The 2,635-nt window shown below is 59.2% G+C and overlaps 1 protein-coding gene across 1 annotated transcript in view; it reads left to right on the top strand.

The window, feature by feature from the left end:
• The window catches only part of PLEC (plectin), a gene marked incomplete at its 5' end in the record, with an annotated part of 79,923 nt that overhangs the window by 23,962 nt on the left and 53,326 nt on the right, over positions 1–2,635 (top strand). Inside the window, 1 exon segment of the mRNA XM_010007863.1 lies at positions 1–2,136. This exon segment is cut by the window's left edge and continues 1 nt beyond it. Coding sequence (XP_010006165.1) covers positions 1–2,136 — 2,136 coding nt within the window.

The following is a 2,635-nucleotide window of genomic DNA, read 5'->3' as shown; positions in this document are numbered from 1 at the left end:
TACACGGGCCAGACGGTTTCCCTCTTCCAAGCCCTCCAGAAGGGCCTCATCCCCAGCGACACTGGGGTCCGTCTCCTGGATGTCCAGCTGGCCACCGGCGGCATCATCGATCCAGTCAAGAGCCACCGGCTCCCATTGGAGGCGGCCTACAAACGTGGCTACTTGAACCGGGAGATGAAGGAGGCTCTGTCCGAGCTGCGGGAGGACGCCAAGGCTTTCTACTGTCCCAACACCCAAGAGCATCTCACCTACGCCCAGCTGCAGAAGAACTGCCACCGTGACCAGCAGACCGGCCTCTGCCTGCTGCCCCTGTCTGACAAAGCCATCCAGTCACAACAAGAAGAGGTCTACACCGACAGCCAGGCCAAGGAGTGCTTTGACAAGGCAACCATAGAGGTCCCAGTGGGCAGCATGAAGGGCCGGACCATGACCATCTGGGAGTTGATCCACTCTGAATACTTCACAGAGGAGCACAGGAGGGAGCTCCTCCGGCAGTACAAGACCGGCAAGGTGACCATCGAGAAGATCATCAAGATCGTGATCACCATCATCGAGGAGGTAGAGACCAAAAAGCAGGAGAAGCTGACCTTTAGTGGCCTCCGGGCACCCGTGCCTGCCAGTGAGCTGGTAGAGTCCCACATCATCAGCAAAGCCCAGTTTGAGCAGCTGAAGGAAGGCAAGAAATCCGTGAAGGACCTTTCCGAGACGGATGCGGTGCGGAGGTTCCTGCATGGCAGTGACTGCATTGCTGGCGTCTATGTGGAGGCCACCAAGGAGAAGCTGAACATCTATGAGGCCATGAAGAGGAACCTGCTGAGGCCCAGCACTGCTGTGGTCCTCCTGGAGGCCCAGGCAGCCACTGGGTTTTTGATCGACCCTGTGAAGAACCGGAAACTGTACGTCAATGAGGCCGTGAAGGCTGGAGTCGTTGGGCCTGAACTGCACGAGAAGCTCCTGTCGGCTGAGAAGGCTGTCACGGGGTACAAGGACCCCTACTCGGGTGACACCATCTCCCTCTTCCAGGCTATGAGGAAAGGACTTATTGTCAAGGAGCACGGCATTCGCCTGCTGGAAGCCCAGGTGGCCACGGGCGGCATCATCGACCCCGTGCACAGCCACCGCCTGCCCGTGGAGGTGGCCTACAAGAGGGGCTACTTAGATGAGGAGATGAACCGGACCCTCTCTGACCCCACTGATGACACCAAAGGCTTCTTTGACCCCAACACCAACGAGAACCTCACCTACAGACAGCTGAAGGAGAAGTGCATTGAGGATCCTGAGACTGGCCTGTACCTGCTGCCCCTGCGGGAGCCCGAGAAGCCCTCAGTGGTGGAGACCACCCAGGTGTACACAGAGGCAGAGACGCGGAAGGTGTTTGAGGAGACGCAGGTGGACATCCCCGTGGGCAGCAGGGCGGGCTCCTCCATGTCGCTGTGGGAGATCATGCACTCAGACCTGCTGCCCGAGGAGCAGCGGAAGCAGCTGATGGAAGAGTTCCAGTCAGGCCGAGTGTCCAAGGAGCGCATGATCATCATCATCATCGAGATCATTGAGAAGACTGAGATCATCCGGCAGCAGAATCTCATGTCCTATGACTATGTCCGGCGCCGCATCACAGCTGAGGACCTCTATGAGGCCAAGATCATCTCTCAAGACATCTACAACCTGCTGAAGCAGGGCTCCAAAACCTTCCGGGAGCTCCTGGATGTGGAGACGGTCTGGAAGTATCTCTATGGCTCGGGCTGTGTGGCTGGCATCTACATCCCCTCCTCCAAGCAGACACTCAGCATCTACCAGGCGCTGAAGAAGGGGCTGATCAACTCAGAAGTGGCCCGTTCCCTCCTGGAGGCCCAGGCTGCCACTGGCTTCATGATCGACCCCATCAAGAATGAGATGCTGACGGTTGACGAAGCAGTCAGGAAGGGTGTGGTGGGGCCCGAGATCCACGACCGGCTCCTGTCAGCAGAGAGGGCTGTGACTGGGTACCGAGACCCCTACAGTGAGCAGAAGATCTCCATCTTCCAGGCCATGAAGAAAGACCTCATTCCCAGCGAAGAGGCCCTCAAGCTGCTGGATGCCCAGATAGCCACGGGGGGCATCATCGACCCCCACCTGGGCTTCCATCTGCCCCTGGAGGTGGCCTACCAGCGGGGCTTCATCAACAAGGACACCTACGACATGTTGTCGGAGCCCAGCGAGGTGTGTTGGCGGCGCCCAGCGAGGTGCGGAGCAATGTGGACCCATCCACAGAGGAGAAGCTCAGCTACAGGCAGCTCCTGAAGCGGTGCCGGCAGGACGAGAAGAGCCGCCTGCTCCTGCTCCCGCTCTGCGACACGCGCCGCCTCACCTTCCGGGGGCTGCGCAAGCAGATCACTGTGGAGGAGCTGGTCCGCTCCCAGGTGATGGATGAGGACACGGCCCAGCGCCTCCAAGAGGGCCTCACCTCCATCGAGGAGGTCTCAAAGGACCTGAAAAAGTTCCTGGAGGGCACCAGCTGCATCGCTGGTGTCTTTGTGGACTCCACAAAGGAGCGTCTGTCTGTGTATCAGGCCATGAAGAAGGGCATCATCAGGCCGGGCACTGCCTTTGAGCTCCTGGAGGCACAGGCAGCCACTGGATACGTGATTGAGCCCAT

The sequence above is a fragment of the Chaetura pelagica genome, unplaced genomic scaffold (genome assembly GCF_000747805.2).
Source record: "Chaetura pelagica isolate M959 unplaced genomic scaffold, ChaPel_1.0 scaffold992, whole genome shotgun sequence".
Classification (NCBI taxonomy): Eukaryota; Metazoa; Chordata; class Aves; order Apodiformes; family Apodidae; genus Chaetura; species Chaetura pelagica.
Note: the sequence above shows the minus strand (reverse complement) of the source record. Positions and strands in the feature narration are given on the sequence as shown.